The sequence below is a fragment of the Podarcis muralis genome, chromosome 2 (assembly GCF_964188315.1).
Source record: "Podarcis muralis chromosome 2, rPodMur119.hap1.1, whole genome shotgun sequence".
In the NCBI taxonomy this organism is placed as follows: Eukaryota; Metazoa; Chordata; class Lepidosauria; order Squamata; family Lacertidae; genus Podarcis; species Podarcis muralis.
The window spans coordinates 38,002,024-38,022,826 of record NC_135656.1 but is presented as its reverse complement, the minus strand read 5'-3'; the positions used below and the strand labels follow the sequence as shown (position 1 = coordinate 38,022,826).

The 20,803-nt window shown below is 43.0% G+C and overlaps 1 protein-coding gene across 3 annotated transcripts in view; it reads left to right on the top strand.

Moving 5' to 3' along the window:
* The window catches only part of GAS7 (growth arrest specific 7), a 134,791-nt gene that overhangs the window by 97,102 nt on the left and 16,886 nt on the right, over positions 1–20,803 (top strand). For all 3 annotated transcript variants that reach the window (XM_077924261.1, XM_077924263.1, XM_077924262.1), the window contains exons 4-8: positions 1,572–1,657; positions 7,091–7,144; positions 13,666–13,755; positions 15,603–15,718; positions 20,334–20,408. In XM_077924261.1, coding sequence (XP_077780387.1) covers positions 1,572–1,657; positions 7,091–7,144; positions 13,666–13,755; positions 15,603–15,718; positions 20,334–20,408 — 421 coding nt within the window. The remainder of the gene's footprint in view (positions 1–1,571; positions 1,658–7,090; positions 7,145–13,665; positions 13,756–15,602; positions 15,719–20,333; positions 20,409–20,803) is intronic.

Here is a 20,803-nt window from a genome sequence, read left to right as displayed (position 1 = left end):
TTAAGGTGAGGTGAGCACCGCAACCCCAGACTTGTTTGTGACTGGACTTAATTGTCAGGGGTCCCTTTACCTTTACAGTAATATGAATGTACTAGACTAGAGGATGCTGTCCCCACCTGCTCTGCTTGCTAGCCCTTGGTCAATCCCCTTTACTAAGCCTCTTTCCCTGTCCCCACATTTTACCCAGTCCTTTGCTCAGCTTGCCCCAAACACCCCCCCCCCCCCGTTCTGTCACAGCTTGTTAAATGTTTAACAGAGAGGTGGGTGCTTTACAGAGCCATTTGCCAAACCGCTCTCTGAAGTACCTCCCACCCTCTTTTAAATGTCACTCCAGATATTTGGAGGGGGGGGTAAAGTTTATTTCTATTTCATTTTATAATGTATATAAAACAGAGAGAACAATTATAACAACAGATAAAAAGTAAATGATGAAAAACGAAACTATAAAATAGGCACATAGAGTGAGTGGTTGTACATGAGTTAAAATAACAAAGTCCCAAGTAAAGACTATCAACTTTTATCAGATCATAAAAGTGCAGTTCCAGATTTCCCAGGCTTGTGACGAGGGCTGCCTTGAAAATGACGGTTCCGCTCTATATGCCAAATCATATAAAAAGTGTCTGGAGGTTCTAGTCCTTGTCAAAATCTCAAATTATGTCTGATTTTCTACATTACTGTATACCTATATTTCAGAGTGAGCAGTACCAAGCGCCCAGTGTAAGATTTTGAGCTGTTCACCATTGAGGTGCATTTTCTATTTGTGCTGCTAAATATCCCCATATCTTTTAAAGGGGTTCCATATATCCGTAAGCTATATTATGCAATATAGAATACAGTTTAGAGATTCATCCTTTCCACTCTCTACCCATTGTGCTTAATAAAATTTCATGTTGTGTTAAGGCTCTCAGAGCTTTTGTTTTTACATGTTCTTTTATAATACTCCAGAGATGTATAATGGCAGGGAAGAAGGCTCAGAGAATGGTTTGCCAAGCCATCCTTCTGCAGGGTCTTCTACCCGCCTTTAAACATTGCTCCTTCCTCATCTGCTCGCCTGACTCGCCACCACCCATGCTGCTTGCTTGTTCATTCACCTGCCTGTTGTTCTGTCATCATGCTGTAGTTGGTATGACTGCCTATTGGCGGCTATGCAAACTACAGCGTGATGACAGTTTTACTTTCAAAAATATAGAGACATACTGAATTTTATTGCATAAATTACTTGAGATAATCAGATATTTCATTTAAAGTGGAGTTGCCTGACCTTGCTGCAGAGTTTACAGAGGCTCGTGTTTTTACATAAATAGTTGATCTATCTCAATAATGTCTTTGCAATTGATGTGTTCTAGTTGCTAAAATTGCTGCCTGCTTGCATGTATTTCTGCATAGATTGATCGATCGATATATTATGTATTTCTGCAGAGTGTGTTTCATGTAGACTTGCTGTATTTGTGGTGACATTTTGAATTATACATTTACACTTGGTCATGTATGCCAGGTAAATTACTTAATTTTGAAGAAGAGCCTCAGAGATGGTAAACCCATTTCCCCCCTTCTGTATCTTTTCTTTACAGTGAATGGGTATCACATACCAGGAACTTTGGTACCCCAACTAGAACCAAGCCACATGAGTCTCCGCAAAGTCACCAGTGACCCCCAGGTAAGCACAGGAAATATTCCTGGATATAGATGAAGGCTTTTATTTTCTATGATTGTTTAGAAATAGTGCAGTGGGATGAAGGACTGAAAGCAGTCTTCGTTCACTTAGATGTGCAGCAGTGATAGTTCAGTCTTTTAGTCCAAATTGTGCTGTGAACCTCAAAGTCCTTGTATTCCTGAACACTCTCTCTCCCTCCCCCTCCCCTCCCCCCTCCCCCTTCTATTTTTATCACTGGAAGCTCTTATTGATCTTTCTCAACTTTAGCCATCTATGATCATTTTGTAGTATGGAGTTTTTTGGGCTAGGTACCCAACGTGCTTTCTTTTTTGTCAACATTGAATGGGAATTTGTTGCACTTCTTGCAGCTGTTTAAGTGAGCATCCTCTTGCTATTGTAGCATGAGACACTATAATCAAGATGATTTTTATTATCCATGCATTCTTTCCTAAATCTTGGAAGATTACAGCTATATTTCATAGCAATGCATTCCGCGCTGTCTCAAAGTCTCCTTTACCCACTACAGTACTGGAGAAAAAATCACCAACTTGTTAGAAGTTTGGTTTTTTGGGGGCAGGTTTTTGGTTTTTTTGCAGAAATATGTGAGTTAAATCTTAGGTCACAAACATTCTAGAGCTTTATGTTTTTTCCACTCAATTCAGATATGCTGAATATCTGTATAGCTCTACCCCTCTTGCCATTATTACTATATTATTGAAGTCTGCATTAAAGCCTGTTATGTAATTTGGTGTGCTTCCACACTGGTCACTTATTGTGGAACAACCATGCTTTGTTCACTCACTGTTTATGGGATGTCTGCATAACATAGTGATCAAACGTCCTCCTCCCAACTTTTCTCTATTCAGCTTCTGTTTTGGGGGGGTTGTTTTTTTAAAGAACTCAGAAAAATCTGGTTTTTTATTTGTTTGGGGGGTTTTATCACAATGCAAGCACTGTGCAACATACCCCATGTAGGTGATCCATCACACAGCTGTTCTGGCTTATACAGGCCAGTTACGGCCTTCATAGATTTTGTTCTAGCAATTTCCTTCTCTATAGTCTGTCTCATCTCTCTCGGAATCAGCTCTATCACTTTAACTGTCCCCTTCTCAAATAGCATTGCTTTTGTATTCCTTTCCTCTCTCCACAACCCTGCACATCCCAACTTGCAGTGCATCCCACACAATGGTCCCAATGAAAATTGCTACACACAAGATTTGGGGTTGGGGAAGGAGTGGCTATAGAATGTTATTTGGATTCCAGACATTGCTGTTCCACCTACAGCTTAAAGCAGAACAGCACTGCTTGCATACTGCTTAATTGTCACCATCTGTAAGCACTCTTGGTTACTGATGCTTTTCCGCTGTCTAAGAAAATCTAGGGATTTACCTTAGCAAACAGCATTTCTAAAGTACAAGCTACTGTTCATTGTAGCTTCCAACAACTATTTAAGATTAAATAAATCTGGTCATTTAAAGCCATGAGCTCACAAAAGGGCTTTGGCAAGTTGCTGTTTCAAGCCTCAGTTTCTGTTCTGTAAAAAAGTTTATAATAGTCATAGTATAGCTGTGAGGCAAAGCATACTGCTACTCATAGAATATTGCTTTCTCCCAGTTCTCTGTGCTTTAAGGAATCACGTAGGCCAATTTCGCAAATGATGCTAAAATTGATTTTTGCATTTCTCCTCCCCACGCCCGCTCCTCACTGATTTTTTGCATTTCCTGTATCTGTACATTCAGTTTGAAAAGCCACATTAAGTCTGGGTTGTTGTTGTTTTAAAAAAACGAAGACCAGCTTTCTTCAATCTTATTCTACACTAACGATGATTAAAAAATGTTCCTGGGCAGGGACTCACACATTTCTGTTCATCGCTTGATGACTGTAATATCAAGTACTTTCTTGTATTGTGCAAACAGCCACCGCAGATCAAACGGCACTTTCATATCTGCTGACATCATTTCAGCGCAATATGTTCCAGCTGTGTTTGCAGCTCATAACATTTATTTTGTTTTTATCCCACCCATCCTCCTGAGATTTGAATAAAAATGAGCACGTGCACAGCAACTCTGTGCAGGGGGGCTGGGAAGACAAGATAGTGACTTTCTCAAGACAACCCAGGGAGGAATATAGCTGAGCAGAGATTAGAACCAGCACCTTCCCTGTAGAAACCCAATACTGGAGCCACTGCCATGAAGTCATTGAACTAGCCATTTAGTGGGGAAGGGCCATAGCTCAATGGTAGGGCATCTGCTCTGCATTCAGATGGCCCCAGGTTCAATTCCCAGCATCTCTGGGTATGGTTGGGGGAAAGACCCCCTACCAGAATCCTGGACAGCAGCTGCCGGTTAGTGAAGACAGTAGTGAGCTAGAATCTAGATGACCTAGAGGTGTGACTCTCTAGAGGTGTGAGAGCCAGTGTGGTGTAGTGGTTAAGAGCTGTAGACTCGTAATCTGGGGAACCGGGTTCACGTCTCTGCTCCTCCACATGCAGCTGCTGGGTGACCTTGGGCTAGTCACACTTCTCTCAGCCCCACTCACCTCACAGAGTGTTTGTTGTGGGGGAGGAAGGGAAAGGAGAATGTTAGCTGCTTTGAGACTCCTTCGGGTAGTGATTTAGCGGGATATCAAATCCAAACTCTTCTTCTTCTTCTCCTCTATAAGGCAGCTTCATGTATTCCTATGGGTGAGGTGTACGTGCATGTGTGAGAGTAGTTCACAAAAAAACTCTTAAGGGCTGACTTAAAAGTGTTGCAAAATGTCAGAGAAGAAAGTGTGCATTGATAAGACAATTATTTGTTACGTGACCATGGTTCGGAAAATGTTTCTGCTTTCAGTTCACTGAGCCCTGCTTGAGTCAAGCAGGTCATATCTGAGAACACGGAAAACTTGGTTTTAAAAGCTCTGAGGACCTTGTAGACTCTGTGGGTGCTTTCCCCCTCTTCTTCTTCCCTGCTCATTCCCCTCACTTCCTCCCCTTAATGATGCCACCAGGAAAGAGGCGAAGAATAAAACTAGATTTTGCATCATGTCTTCATTGCCTCTAAAATAACCATATGGCTGGAGTGGGCACACCAAGAGAGAGATCTTCTGAAATCTTCTCTTCCTCCCTTGCTCTCTCTGAGGCTGAGAAGCCAGCTCTAAATTGTTGGCAAAGTTGTTCTCCTTTGCCCCTGTGAGTAGTTTGTTATCACACAGTAGTGTCTTTATGAAGAGAGGCAGAGGTAGTTGAGGAAGTAATTCACCTCTGCCTTTCCTAAGCGAGAGTATACAACACATCTCCTGTAGCGTTGCATATCTCACTTTGGAAACTCTTGGACCTTGATCTGTAGGTGATTCTTGCATGAATCCACCTTGACCTGTGCTGCTGCTTCTTTGTAGTACTCTGGGTGGTGATCTGTTTTGGATACTGGATCAAGAGTATCGTTGTAGGTTTAAGATCCTACTGATCTTTTCTAGTCTTACTTGAGGGCATGGCTGGTGGGTCCAGGGAACAGCTACTCTCTGACCTAGTGGCTTTGCAGGTTCATAATTGGCTGCTTCAGCAGTTGTTGGGCAATAGGCCCATAAATGAATCAGCAGCTTACAACACAGGTGAGTGCTCTTGTATTGGTTGTAGAGTGATCAGTGGGGAACCTACTGGGCCCCCTGGAAAGCATGGAGCTGAGTGAGACCAAGAATGCAGGAACGTTGAAAGAATTTAAGGTGTGCCAGTGTTAACCAAGAAAACTTGAGTGTTTGGGAGCTCAAGGGCTTAAGATTTGCTACTGTGTCTAGCAGTTTATTATGAAAGTGCATTGTAGAGGGGAACTCCATAACATATTCCCCCCCCCCCTTAAAGATCAGGCTCAGGGGAGTTAGAAGCAGCATCATTTATTTTGGAGAGGGGATGGTGATTTAGAGTTCTTCATTACACAGTTCTTCTTTCCGCAGGTGCTAGCGTCAGCTCTCCTTTTGTGGCTGGACCAATGCCAATCTGCTGTTTGGGGCATACTTTTTTCCTGCTATGCGTGGGCAACTAATGCTAACAAAGAGGGATATTTAAAAATTTATTTACTTGCCTTGTCAGCATGAGATTAGAACGTCTGAGGGAAATGGACTCATTTTCAGATTCTGGATCAGCAAGAAGCTTCCTTTGAGGGGTATTGAAGGATTCCGTTTCACATATGGGAGGATATTTTAAAGAACAATAGCAGCTGTCTGGGGGGGACATAAAGAGAAAGGCAAGAAGGCTTGTGTTCAAATTGCACCATAGCACGTATAGACTGGTTTCTGGGAGAGATGTCATAGCTGGTAGAAAATGGTGCCTAAAGAAATTGTGGCATTTCTAGATCTTTGGAGTTTTGCACATAAAAATTAAGGACACATGCGGGGGGGAACTGTTCTCTATCAGAGAGTGTTAATGCAGTCTTCTTCCTAGAATAAAGTTGTTGTGCTATGTTTGTCCTTGTGGTACTTTTTTGTTACTCTGTGTAAAACTGGGCAGTGTGGCATAAATATTTCTTTGTGAGAGATAACTCTGGTAAGGACTACGAAGGACAAAACCCCCATAAATAAAAGCAATAAGGTTACAATGACTGGTGAAGCAGGACATGTTCCATCATGTTGTTAACTGTTGCACGGTAGCCTCAGACAGAATGGCATGCCAAACAAACACTTTAAAATAGGTGGCTGCTGACTCCATGTGCACTATACTGTACTTCTGTTTTGGGTCATTCCATTCACTGTCAGTCTGATGCAGGTGGGGTTTTTTTGTTGTGTTGTTTTTATGCTTTTGCTAATTTGCAGATGGAGGCAGAAGGAAGCCTTGGGGATGCCTGCAGTGTGTTAGCAACAACACTGCAGAGACTTCCTCATCACCTTGCTTCTTGAGTCCCGGCTTTTAAAGCTGGAGTGAGGGGGGGCATTGAGGCGAGCAGATGAGATGTGTGTGCAGTTGCGATATGAACCTAACAGCAAAGGAAGCCTTTGTGTACAGCAGCTGAACAGCATGCGAAACGTAAAGCAGAGCTTCAAATAACTCTTTTAGGCACAGTAGCTAAAGAGCCCTGCTTCAGAGTTGGCACGCAGTGGAAGAGTTAATTCCAAAGCTAGGCACTGATTGGAAGGGGAGGTGTCGCCGTGTTTCGGATGAATTATCTGGCTGTACAGAGCTCGTGTGCTGCTTCGTGAGCACAGTGCAGGAGTCTCCTATGCAAGAGTTGAACTGTGACACCTCTGGGGCATGGAAAGAGGCTAAGCCAGAAAGCAGGGCAGAAAGGGAATCTCCTCCAATTTGGCTTGCACAAAGCACTGAGCACCCCTGCTTCCCACACACACACACACACACACACACACACACAAACACAAACACACACATACACCTTCCAGTAACTCAGAATACATACCATGTCGGATGTGGAGTGCAGTTTTGACGATGCCTCTTGCCTCTCTCCTCAGAGTCCTGGGTCCCCCTCACCTACTCGAAAGCAGAACAAGGAGACCACGTTCACGGTAAGTAGAATCCCACCGTGATGATCACCAGTCCAGTTGCTATGGTGATCTAGTCACCAGAGCAAGTAGCATTGCAGGGCAGGAGAGCCGTCAGTCCGTCTGTGTATGTGTTGGTGTGTTGAATCCGTGTGAAAGGGTCTGCCTCATGTTTTCCAGATGTAAACACGGTGCCTGCTATCCACAGCAGTAGCTGCATTGAAGCCATTTTTAAAAGGCTGGAGCTAGCAGAGAGCCTGTTAAAGAGAGACAGGAAAGAAATGTCAGAAAGCAAAAGGAGAGGGTGGGGGCACTTCTTTCTGCTGTGATTTTTAAATTATAGTTGCAGCAGTGTTTCCTTTTGTTCAAAGTTGCTTCTGGGTAGATCAAGCAATTAATAGCCAATGAAGTCATCTTAAGAATGGAGTGTTCCTGTGGGCAGCACACACAATGATAAAAAGTTGACAGTGAGGGTTCCCCCCCCCCCCCAAGGCTGGCTTCCTTTGCAGCTTTGATGGATGACTGAAGGGGCTAAAGATCCATAGAAAGAAGAAGAATAATTTTTGAAAAGATGCCGCGTGAAGTTGTCGTAGTATGCACTTTGGCTGAGGTCGCGAACATGCTAGATATTTCTCAGTAGGAGAGGATGAGATGCAAGCCTTTGAATCCTGGCAAACCTCTTTTGACTCTTTAAGTCCAAAAACTTATCCATTATTGCTCAGAAACCTGGCCCAGCCATCCGGGCTCCATGGTTAACAAAATATTTGATTTGATTGCAATGATTTAAGAGAGAGAGCGGGGGGTGGGGGACATTTCCCTGTGGAAGTGTGAGGTTCGCTCTTTTGCTAGCTACAGCAGTGGAAAGGAATTTGTTGAAACAACATGACACATCTCAGTGTGAATTAGAGCACCGGGAGTGGTGGTGGAGGGAACATTAGGGGGACTAGAATATGAGGTGGTGATTAGTGTCAGTGCTGTTTTCTTTGTGGCAGGATTGATGTTTGGTGCTGCCACTCAGTTTTCCCAGGTTTGAAATTTAGTTTGAATGTTTCATCAGTGTTTCCTCTGCCTCCCCCTTTCACGGTTTGGGTTCTCTAAAACGAGAGAGGAAACACAAGCAAAAACTGCTTATTTGGTAAGGGTGTTGGACTTCAGCCCCCCCCCCCCCCGGATTTTGCACTTTATGGAGTGGATCGCAAGAAATAATGCACTCTCTTAATGGCTTACACTTATTCTGAGTTGAAAGGGACGTAAAGCAGCAACCTCAGATCTTGTGAGGGGTGTCTGGGGCTGTTTCGACATTTTTCGCTCCGTACTTCACCCCATCAACATGAAACAAAACAAAACCCAGAACTTAAAGGGGCTCCAGGGGGTGTTACTGTAGAACAACTAGCTGTGTAAAGAAGACCTAGCTGTGGGGATAACCCCATTCAGTCAGAGGCAGTTGAAGAAACGGAAGCAGTGTGTTTTATCACTACTGCTCAGCTGCCATACATGTAGTAACGAAATTGAAGGCTGAAAAGGGGTGATTACCTTAATCCTAAGGCACAATTACATTGCAGCTGGAGTTAGGGATGATTCAATCCATTGTGGTGCCCCGGTTAGGCACCCCTGGGTTAAAGTGTTGTACTGTGACTTGGGAGACCAGGGTTCAAATCCCCACTAAGCCATGAAATTCACTGGACAGTGCTGGGCCACCCACCAACTCTCAGCCTGACCGAAATCATGGGGTTGTTGTGAGCACCTTGGAGGAAAGGCAGGATAAAATAAAAAATATTGCTCTTTGTGAATGGCTTTGTCAAGAATCATTACTGTGTTTTTTGAAGCTCTTTGAGGCTACAGTAATATTTGGAATCAGCCTCATAAGTGGGTCGTCTGTATCATGGTTCTGAGTATCTGCATTAATATTGTACCTCCTTGGGGGGTCAGCAAGAGTGGTGCAGGTGTTTTTCTATATGGCCCATCTCATCCAAGTGGCAAATGGATTCAAATGTTGCATCTGCCATGCAGTGTCCCGACCACAGTGAAATTATTTTTTGGCAGAACCATGCCACTGTGCTTGACCAGGAGAGGCAGCAAAGAACACATACATGCACGTACCGCACCACAGGTTCTCTCCCACTCTTTTCCTCAAGCCCAGCACTTTATTTTTGAGAAGGGATTTCTGTTGGATGTCACAAAGAGTTCACTTAGAATCATAGCATTGTAGAGTTGGAAGGGGACCCCAGGGATCATCTAGTCCAAACCCCTGCAATGCAGGAAAATGCAGGCAGCCCATATGGGGATCGAACCCCCAACCCCATCACCATGCTCTAGCCACCTGAGTCAACTGGAGTTGCATCTTTCTTCTGAGAAATATGTTATGAAGTGCCCTTTTCAGCTGACTGAATTCACACATAATGCCAAACTTCAAGGACTGCTTGGTTCACTTCTCGCCTCTTCCTCCTCTGTCTGCCCCCTGCACTTCACAGTCTAGGACTTCTGTCTGTAGTTTAGAGGCCAACCAAAGTTGGCCTCAATGTTGGAAATGCCAAATTATGGTTTGTACTTCCAGTAAAGCGGGATTACCAGATTTGCAGGACAGCACAATCAGTCATTTGACTTTTCTGACACCGAGGCAAACTGTTGTTTGTCAATAAACCTCAGTCAAAAGTCCTTCACAGCACATAGGAGTAGTCATAAGCTTGAGGGGCTCATTCCTGTTGCACCAAACTGTGGTTTAGCTTTATGTGTGAACACAGCCATTTTTCTCATGGGTAATATACAGAAGTTACTAACTTTCTGGGGATAGTGGGTGAGAGAGGAGAAATGTTGATTGTGTTACACAACTGAAGTAATTTTTCTCAAAATTGGGTTCTCAGCTGTTGTTGGACTACAACTCCCATCATTCCTAGCTAGCAGGGCCAGTGGGATGATGGGAGCTGTAGTCCAACAATAGCTGGTGACTCAAGTTTGAGAGACACTGATCTAAAAAGATAGGCATGTAAGACCATTAAGTCCGAGGTCTAAAAATTACCTAGCTTCTTCCTGTGACACGAATGCTCCTTTATATGCTCCTCTTCCAGTTTTCTCTGCTGCAGCACACAGGACTTAAATATCTGTCTCACATATACACTCCCAGTGTGGCATTTTCTCCTATAGCAGTTTGCATGAGAAATTGTGCTCTTAAAACTTGGTCACATCCAGTGGAAATACTCTGCTAAGAAGTTTTAGCAGAAACATCTGGAAATGTATCCAAACCATGTTGTAGGCAAGTGATAATCTACCATGCAGCGACACCCTTCAGGTGCCAACAAGTGCTAAAATATATATTTAAAAACCCTCTCTGCTGAAAATGAAGGAACTTGACCTTTCTGGCAATTGACAACCTCATGAGAGGCTTAGAGTTACATATGTTGGATGTGGTTCTTTGCATTCCAGTGTCTCATAACTTCTGTGATCCCATCCTACGACTTGAATGAAACACTATTTCTTTTGTGTTACCATTCCAGTTTTCATGGATGTTCATTTTCCTCCCTGCCAAAAAATAAAATAAAAATTCTGCTTGTTGCCATTTAATAAGAGCAACTCCAGTGCACTCTCTTGTTAGCATTACCAGCAAGGACACTTCTATTTCTGTGGTGTTCCTATTCAGGTTGTGACCAATTTCTGGCCACATTTGGATGATCATATCTCTACCTAAGGAAGCCAAGTTATGAGCAAGCCTCTTGCTCACACACCCAGCACCTTTGTTCCTTTTCAGTGAGCCACAATATAAACCAGGAAGTCTCTAAACTTAGTTTTTGGTTTTTATTCATTCTGGGAAACTCTGGTTACTAGCATCAGAACAAGCCAGGGTACTCAACTATGAATTGAAGTTTGTTTAATATCCTGGCTTGTTCCAAGGTTTTCCTGGTTCACACTTAACAGGAAACTGTAGTTAGTTAGAAGCTTCCTCATTTAATTATAGCTTGTACCAGAGGGAGGGGCAAGAAAGGAGGAAAAGGCTCATTCATATCTTGGTTTATTAAACCAATATATGATTGTCTGAACCAGCTCAATGGTTTTTCAGTCTTCATATTACAGAATCACCTTTGACTGCTGGACGCCTTGACTTCTTTGTGCATGTGTTCTTTCCGGCTATCGGGTCAACCCAATTTATAGGTATTTTGTAGTGTTTCAAGCTATACCCTGGAAAAGTGAAACAAAGCCAAATGCATTGTCAGCACAGCTACAACAGAAAAGATATACAGTGGTACCTCTGGTTACGAACTTAATTCATTCCAGAGGTCCGTTCTTAACCTGAGGTACCACTTTAGCTAATGGGGCCTCCCGCTGCTGCTGCACCACCGGCGCACAATTTTTGTTCTCATCCTGAGGTAAAGTTCTTAACCCGAGGTACTACTTCCGGGTTAGCGGAGTCTGTAACCCAAGGTGTTTGTAACCCAAGGTACCACTGTACCTTTGACTGTCCCAGTTGTCTGTTGGGCAGTGCCTATTGCAAATTCACACATGCCCCTAATCTGGATAGCTTTGTCTGGGCAATTGAGCCTATTAACACAAGTAGGTGACATGGGGCTGTGCACAGCGTCCCCACGCACAGTGTCCCCTTCCCTGCCTTACCATGTCCTTGGCCGTACTGTTTTGGTTGGGAATGGCGGGTTTCATCTGTGTTCACTTGAACATGTGGCACAGTTCAGGCGAACGCATGCAAATAGCCCCCTTTATACCTTCTTCACTCTGCATGGGACAATTGAAAACGGTGAAGATGTGGCCAGTGCATGGGGTGATTATTGGGACTGGGATGGCATGTGCAGCCCCCTGCCTTCTGCTTGTATTAATATTTCTTGCATGGGTGTATTTAAAAAGTTTATTATTATTATTATTTTAAAAAATGTTTTTCTTATATATATATGGAAGTATGTTTGCTCATCCACCCAAGCCATTGTGTGGTTCTACAGAAAGGAGGCAAGTCTAACCTCTCCTCCACATTTCTGAGAACATTTAGTTAAAAACACATTTTTCTTTGAACTGTGTGTTCTTTCCCCATCCATCTCCAGCACTAGAGCCAGCATCTTTGTTTCAAAAAGAGAGAAGCAGGCTCTTCCTCTCCCCTGGCAGGAAAACGGTGACATTTGAACAAGGCTTCCCCTCTTTTTCTTCTTCAGTGAGTGAGGTTATTAAGGTACCCCACAACAGGACTGGGTTTAGTGCCACCATAGCAATAAGGAGATAGGCACCTGTACATCCTTGATTTTGTCCTGGTGTTATTAGGAGAATCACACACACATGTCCCAAGTCCCCTTACAGGGCCAAGAGATTCATAGCTTAAAATAATTGTACGCAATAACTTGATCATCTTTTCCCTCCCAATTTTTGTGAGCGCTTGCAGATTATATTTTAAATGTCCCCTATAGCTTCTTGATAGTGCTTTCTGTTTGTCAAGTACACTGTCAACAACACAGTAAGGGCATTTAAGGAGGTCTTTTTGGTTGCTCTCTAACTAGGAAGCTTCATCAAAGCTCAAGCCCACTAATCTCTCTAAACCTTTGAGAACTTTGCATTTTGGCATGCACTATAGTATCTATTTCTTGTCCCAAGATGAAGCAGTTGGATGGATTATAAATTTAAATAAATGCTTTCTGTCAGGCTTCATGAATTAAATTAGTGAATTATGGATCCAGAGAGGAATAATTTTCAGTTGCGCTTTTTAAAAAATTATGCATTGAAGTGCAACATCTGAATATTAGTCTAATGATTTTATTATTAATCTGGTTTTCTCTCCATTGTGTCCATTAGCTTCACTGGGACTTTCTGTGTACTTCTGGCATAGGCTGTTGTGTAAAATTTGGTTTTCCATTTGTAAGATCCCTTAGGCAACTTTAACTCATTTAATGACATCCGGTCCAAGTTAGAAATGGTTTTACCTAGAGCTGCTACTAGATTTCACCAAAAAGTGAAATGATAAGAAAAACATGGAGGTTCCTGTTTGGGTGAAACATTTGAGGAATTTCCACAGAGGCAAACATTTTTAGTGAAGTGGTTGCCTTTTGAATTTCATCACTACAGTGAAATTGCAAGGCAAACATGAAGGTTCCTGTTTGAGAAGGAACATCCAAACAATTTTGAGGGTAGTAAGATTTAAACCGCAATCCTAGCCCCACTTCCCTGACCATAAACCCCATTGGATTCAATGCATGCTTGGACTTGGGCTTAGACGTATGTCCAGGTAGACATAGCTAGGATTGCGTTTTTAGTCTTACAATAAGTACTGCACATTCTTAGTTTTATCCTCCCTCTTCTTTTAAATAAAAGAAGCAGTCATGCAGGGTTTGATGATCAGAGACCCTGTTTTGCTTAGAGTCTGCTTCCTAAATATTGCAGCGACTTTCAACCACACAAAATCTCTTACATCTGCGTTCTGTGACATCTCCTGGTTAAAGCGAGCATTACATTCAGCAAGAACCTAAGCCAGCTGTGTTGCATTTATGCAGCTTTTGTTTACATGCATCCATGTTCCTGAACTGCTTTGCACGTCCAATGTACTCCTCTTTCCTTTTTGTCAGATAAACTGTGTGACGTTCCCCCACCCTGACGCAATGCCAGAGCAGCAGTTGCTGAAACCTTCTGAATGGAGCTACTGCGATTATTTCTGGGTAAGTGAGCAGCCACCCATATGCTCTTTACTGCAGCAACCGGGATTCATACAGTACGTAGCATATTGCTAAAATCTCTGTTAGCAAACATGGTTAAAATCCAAGCTTGGAAGGAGGTGCATAAGATGTTGGAGAAGTTGTTTCCCCCACCTCCACAATCTAATTGCATTGCAGCCATATTACGCAAGACCGGGTGACTACAATGGGCTCCTATGTTGAGTCATATTCTGGGGCTTGTAACCCCGGAAGCCAGCATCATACAAATCTAGACAGCATGTATGTGCTCAAGCACCATCTTCCTGATTTGCTGCCATCCCATCTGGTCCTCTACAAATGCATCGTGTTAAAGTGTAGCCCAGGCATAGGCGAACTCGGCCCTCCAGATGTTTTGGGACTACAACTCCCATCATCCCTAGCGAACAGGACCAGTGGTCAAGGATGATGGGATTTGTAGTCTCAAAACATCTGGAGGGCCGATGCCTGATGTAGCCGTTATTTCCCTTTCTTATCTTAAGTAGCAAGACCTTTCCAGAAAGGGGTCTGGGGTCCCCAGGATGCTGGGATGAGCTCTCTTAATAAGCTGATTGTTGATTGGTTGGCCTGGAGAGCTGGATAGTAATAAGGTGGTAATAAATTATCTGAGTATGGACTTTAGTTTTGGATTACAGTATACACATCCTTTAGCTTTTGTAAAAAATTGGAGTAAGTTTTAGAGAAATAAGAGAATTCCCTGCGACTTCAAATGTAATAACTTTAGAAGAGAATAGTATAAGGAACAAGATGGCCAAACTACTTACACTGGACAAAACTCATGAGTAATCATCACCCGAGAACCCACAACCCAATTGGACTGGAGCCCTGTTCTGTAATAAGTGCTTAGCATAATTCGGCTTCAACATGATTTGCTTCATTCAGACACAAATATTATATAAGGGTAGGATGTAGTTTTCCTACACCCAGAATATTTGTGGTTGAGGGGCAGGTGTGTTGTTGTTTTTTTGTTGTTGTTGTTTTGTAAACAATAAAATTAGATGATTTAGACTTTCTTGATAAAAAAAATATGTGGTTGTCTTCACAAAGAATGAGGGCAGAGGGGAGTTCAATTGAGTTCCATGCATACGAGGAACCATTTTGTTTTCTCTTTTACATTTCATGTGATATTTCCAAGTGCATGCAAAACGTTAGATGTACAGCATCAGAATTCTCTTGCACAACTAGAGGTTGACAGAAATGCAAATCTTGCAGCACCCACTGTGCAATATTGCCCTGCAGGGATAAAGAAGCAGTAGGGAAACAACAAATAAGCGGGGGAGGGGGTGAGTGGATAGAAAAGAGGTAGGAACTGTCCAGGGAGCAAGGCTTGTGTGGTAGGCCCTGATGTGCCAGGAGGTATTCTGAGTAAGAGTCTGGGGAAGAGAAGCCTATATGCCAGTTTGTAAAAAAAAATATGTGGCTAGTTCTGACCTTGGTCATTTGTCCCTGCCACAAGCATGGGTTGTTTTCTCCCTTATATTAATACTGTCAATTCCTATTAACACAGAATCTGCTGCTGTTTAACTACCTGTTTCATATATGCCAGAGCAGCCCCTAGTGGCAATGATCTGGTATTTGCTGGAAATTCTGCTAGCTCTATTGAAGTCGTCTTTGAAGCTCCGCTAGCAGCTGTTGTATTTGTTGCATTAGGCAAAAATATCCTGAATAGAATTGCCAGCTTGTGACTTGGGGGCGTTTGAGGTAATTCTTAGCCCACTTTCCGATATCTGCTGCGTGCCGGAGCTGCTAAGTGCTTTGGCACATCTTCTGACGCCTCTAGTGTGGCATATATTCTAACTGCACGTTTCCTTTAGACTGATAAGAAGGATCCTCAAGGAAACAGCACCGTCTCGGGATTTGAAATTCTTCTTCAGAAACAACTGAAAGGAAAGCAAATGCAAAAAGAGATGGCGGAATTTATTCGGGAAAGGTAACTTGGAAATTAACTCCTTCTTTCATTGGTTTCTGTCTCCATTAGTGAGACACCTGCTTCCGTTAGTCCCTTAGTAAATAACTTGCTTTCACTTGACAATCTTGACAATTGGGAAGGAGAATACTAGCATGGATGGGTTCCTTGGACTGTTCTGTCTTGACTACTTTATATTCCTACAGGCTACCAGCAGTGTCTTATTCTCACTTTCATAAGTTCATTTATCTAAAGCTTTGCAAAAATGGTTTATCCAAACATGAACACACGGCAGTTATATTCAGCAAAAGGATCGACAGCTAACAAGTTTTTCAATCGCCATTTTGTATGGGGTTCTGGGCCAAATTCAGCAATTTGTGGCTATGTTAGCACCGTAGAAATGCTCAGTTTTAGAAACACATACATTCATTTTTGTGAAATTCATGGTAAAATAGTATATGATATCTGCCCTAGATGTTGTGGTTCACACAGAGAAGATGCTGTATGCCTGCAGAGTTACCTGCCCTCCTTCTCATGCTTTCTGACATGCACCTCTGCCCAACACTTGGCCACAAGCTTGTGTCACCATGGCAGCAACAACACTTCATGCTTACGGTATATCTGTCATAGGGGGTTCAAAATAAGTCAAGTGAGTTAGTGTGTATTTCTCAATAAGATGGTTTGAAATATTCAGTGGCTGCAGCTGTTGTTGAACAGTAAGAAGCTATTGAAGTGATGTACATTAAGGTAATATGGGATACAATACCAAAGAGTCTGGCGCAATTAGTGCCAGCACCATCCGTTAAGAGTTTGGGTGTAATCTTCGACACCTCCCTTTCCATGGAGGCGCAGATTGCAGCTAGAACAAAGGAGGCATTTTTTCATCTCCGCCAAGCTAAGCAGTTGGCTCCTTACCTCTCTCACCCTGACCTAGCCACTGTGATTCACGCCATGGTCACCTCGAGACTGGGTTATTGTAACTCACTCTACGTGGGGCTGCCCTAGAGACTGACCCAGAAACTCCAGCGGGTGCAGAATGCCGTGGCGAGGCTCCTTACGGGGTCCTCGCTGCGGGATCACATTCACCAGGTGCTATACCAGCTGCACTGGCTCCCGGTGGAGTACAGGATCAGGTTTAAGGTGCTGGTTTTAACATTTAAAGCCCTATACAGCCTAGGACCCTCGTACCTATGGGACCGCCTCTCCTGGTATGTCCCACGGAGGACCTTAGGGTCTTCGAACAAAAACATCTTGGAGGTCCCAGGCCACAGGGAGGTTAGGCTGGCCTCAACCAGAGCCAGGGCTTTTTCGGCTGTGGCCCCAATCTGGTGGAACACTCTGTCACAAGAGACTAGGGCCCTGTGGGACTTGACATCTTTTCGCAGGGCCTGCAAGACAGAACTGTTCCACCAGGCCTTTGACCAAGGCACAGCCTGACCCCCTCCTTTGGTAATCCTCTTAGAACTCTAGCCCAATGGTTGCCATTACGGTAATTTGATTCTGAATTGATTTTAGAATGAATTGATTTTAGAATGCTGTGTTTACTTTTACTGTTGTTAGCCACTCTGAGCCCTTCTTCGGCTGGGGAGGGCGGGATATAAATAAAATTTTATTTTATTATTAGTATTAAAAACAATATTCCAGTCAATATTCCAGTAAATGTTCCAGTAAATGACTGGGTCACACTTCAAGGAAAGTCTTATTAAATAAGAAGGCAGTAATAGCCACCCACACATCAAGTAGGTGCCTAATTTCAGCTGGCAACTAATTCCCGAAGGGTCAGTTGATGTGTCTGATCCAGTTTCCCAGCCATACAGTTCTATAGCTTGGATCCTATCTTTCCTTCTGTGTAAGAAACAGAATTCACCCTCATGGAATGGGACTTTTACATCTTCTTCAGCCTGTACCCATCAAAAACCTGCTCCTGGTGATTGGAAATGGTGTGGGAAATGTAGCAAATGGAATAGGGAGACAGTAGAAGTCCCTTATCATACATGAATGGAGGAGCAACTTCTATATGCCCAGAGCTGCTCTTTATAACATTTGTATATATGCCCGGAGTTGCTCTTCTTAAATGGAAGGACTTGAGAGAAGGATCTCAGATCCAGTGAAGTCTTTGGTTGCAGAAGGTGGGGAGGTGATTTTTTAAAATAAATAAATAAATAAATATCCCTATACACACACACACACCTGGGACCCCTTCCATGCTATTCCAGAAAGTCCCCCTACCTTCTAGAGTGGATTTTCAGAGTTCACAAGGGCTGTATTGGGGAGGGGGGATGAGCAAAAATAACCTCTCCTAGTATTTTGCTGCAGGATTGTCCTGTAAACAAACAAACAAAATGCTCACAGGATCTCTATTTTCATCCCCTGTGTCTCCAGAAATCATAAAGCTGGGTTGTCGGATTTAAGAAATTCTGGTTGCAACCTAGCAAGGCGTTTAATTTTTTCATATTGTTTGATATTAGTACAATCACTGTATTTATTAAGGGTCCATTTTAATCTTCACTGTAGAGACTTAGGAATCATAGAAGTACAAATCCTCTTGAGTTCTCTCTACTTCACGATCTTCAGTGACTTTAGCACATCTAGGGGTGGGGATCTTTCCTCACCCCATCCGGTCTGCCTCTGCTCTGCTAGAACATAGTTTAAATAACTGAAAATATATGCAGGACATGAAAGGAGAAGGCGCGCGAGAGAAAGATAAACAGTTATTATTTATAGCTGCTCATTATTTATAACTACTCTTAGAAGAAAAAGAGCACTGTTATAAATAGCTTTCCGAATAATAATAATAGGATGGAGATTTACTTCTCTATGGCTTGCAATGGAGAACTGGAACACTGTGTTCCAAGAGTGGACTTTGCCTGGTCAGAGGACAATGAAGGCGCCACTACCATTACCCATTTCAATTGGACAGTGGTGAATTGGTAGGAAAACTTTATCTTGTGCCAGTGGAAAATCTTAAGCATAAGGACAAGTGGGAATCCTTTTGACAGAGTATAGATCATCAACAAATCCACACAGAAAGTAACCTTTGGCACAAAATGGCAAATATATAAATATGTGTCAATAAATACATTACATAGCCATATTGCCCATTCACAGCTTTACAAAAGAAACAGGAGTTTATATAGATTGATATCGTTCTCACCTCTTCTTGGAAAATGTCTTTATCAAGGGGGAAACTTGGAAAAGACCCTTTGATGTGCTGCAGCATGAAACTCCCCCCCACCCCACAGTTTTTATCAAAAAGTACAACTCTGTTTTTGCTTGACACTGAGATGTTTGGTTTGGTTTGGGTTGGTTGTTGTTGTTGTTTTAAAAACACACACAATAGCAGTTTATGCACCTGTCTTTTTGTCTTTTCTATGGGTGTATTTGACCCCCTGCTTGGGAGACTATTCACTGCTCCCCACAGTGTTGGGGGTTTTTTTGAGGGGTGTGTGAAGGTATTTCAAATAGATACGATTTTAGTATAGTGCAGAGGTGGCTCCACAGACCAGAGCTGCATCAGCATCTGCCTTGAAAGGTGGATGGGGCTGCCCACCTGTCAGTCACGTAATGTAACAAATGACATCAAGTGTTTTGGTGCTCTGAAGTCAGAAAAAAGCCTTCCTTTTAGCAGTTCCTTGCTGTTTGTGAGGTGCTTTGAAGCCCTGACTTTGGCACTTCAAAGAGCAGCCAAACTGAGAAACCTTGGATGCACTCAGTGCTTTTTTTCTGTAGGTACTCAAGGGTACAGAGTATTGGCATCTTCCTTTTTCAAATGTTAAAAGTGAAAAAAGCACTGGGTGCACTAGAGAGTTTGTTGCAGGGAGGAGTTCTCTCACACATCTAGACCAAGCTGGACTGAGCTCCCCACATATAATCCAATGTATGAGGGCTTCAGTCCAACTTAGCACTGAGTTTGGATGCACAACAGAGTTTCTTGCAAAGGGTGCCTTTGCCTATGGAAATTTCATGGAGGGGATGGTATGGCCAGGAGGAAGAGTGGGGGGAGCCTGAGGATTTGGAGCTAGAGGAGTCTGTGAATGATCCCAGTAGGGTGGAACTGGGGTCTCAAGAAGTGTCTGGTGCCAAGGAAAGGCTAGGAGACCTGGAAGGGGAAGATTCAGACCCTGAGGAAGACCAAGCAGATTGTCAAAGGGCTACTTGTTCATCACACCTTATTTATCAGCCTGTTTGTATTGATGGGGCTATGTAGAACAATGGAACATCTCACTGTGAGGAGTAGCAGAGAAAGATCCTCTTGCAGGTGGATCCTCTTGCATCATAAATACATTTTTTGACTTAAAGAAAACTGAAATCTTGCTTTGGCTTCTGGTAAGAGCTGGACTAGATTCAGCTGTTTTGACAAGTCAGAAAGAGCTGTCCAACCTGGTTCCACATACCAGGGAGGTGGAGCTGCTTTGTCCTGTTACACACAACCTATTCTTTCTATCATCATAGATATATGGGGTTGGGGTTGAAGACACAAGAATCGACCTGTATTACCTCGGTGAGGATTTTCAATAATGACTACCCAGCTTGTTGGGTTTTGCAAGTTGAGTTATACAATGTGTGAAAACATCTATTGTAATGTGAGATACTGTTCTTCTAAATAATATATTTCTGCTGGTGTTCTTCTGTTCTCCAGGATAAAGATTGAGGAAGAATATGCCAAGAACTTGTCCAAACTATCACAAAACTCATTGGCTGCCCAGGAAGAAGGGTAAGGTCATATTCTTACCATTGTGTGAGTGGATGAAATCCCATGTAGCTATAAAACCTGTGCCTTTACTTAAATAATTTTTCCGCTCTTTCCGGCTTTCTGTCTGGGATCGACATTGGACCCTGGGTCCATCCTGTCTGGTATTGATACTTCAGTAATGTGTTAAGTATTTGGAAGTTAGAAGAGAAAGTAAGGATCCTAGAGAAATGTGCCTCTTCTCTTTCTGTGGAAGTTTCAGTCCAGCACAGCTGTATAGCAGGCCAGCTGTCAAGTAGCAGCAAGCCATAGTTAATGGCTTATTGAGACAGAGCAGTGCACACTGCCTAATTACTCCTGCTTTGTGCCTCACCAGTGGGAACAACCAGCCATGAATCATTGGCTTGTTGTTAGGTCCA